The sequence below is a fragment of the Alligator sinensis genome, unplaced genomic scaffold, assembly GCF_000455745.1.
Source record: "Alligator sinensis unplaced genomic scaffold, ASM45574v1 scaffold123_2, whole genome shotgun sequence".
Taxonomy (NCBI): domain Eukaryota; kingdom Metazoa; phylum Chordata; order Crocodylia; family Alligatoridae; genus Alligator; species Alligator sinensis.
Genome location: NW_005841917.1, coordinates 3,268,834 through 3,269,099, shown reverse-complemented (window position 1 = coordinate 3,269,099; position 266 = coordinate 3,268,834). Strand labels below are relative to the sequence as shown.

The 266-nt window shown below is 68.8% G+C and overlaps 1 protein-coding gene across 1 annotated transcript in view; it reads left to right on the top strand.

The window, feature by feature from the left end:
* The first annotated feature begins 160 nt into the window (after positions 1–160).
* The window catches only part of TMEM196 (transmembrane protein 196), a 21,967-nt gene continuing 21,861 nt past the window's right edge, over positions 161–266 (top strand). The window contains exon 1 of the mRNA XM_025198225.1: positions 161–254. Coding sequence (XP_025054010.1) covers positions 161–254 — 94 coding nt within the window. The remainder of the gene's footprint in view (positions 255–266) is intronic.

Sequence of the window (266 nt, the reverse complement as noted above, 5' to 3'; positions counted from 1 at the left end):
GCCCCGGCCAGGGCGAGCGACTGCCGACATCCCCCGCCAGCCCGCCCCCGGCTGCGGACCCGAAGGAGGCAGGAAAGTTTGGGGCCGCTCCGGGGCCCGCGAGAGAAGGCGGATGGTTTGTTTCCCCGGCTGATCCGGAAGGAATGATGCCCGAGGGACGATGTGCACCAGCAGCCAGATCATTGGGAGCCTGCTGGTGCTCTCTGTGCTGGAGATAGGGCTGGGGGTGTCCAGCGTGGCCGTGGGGGCCGTCAGTTTCAGCCTGG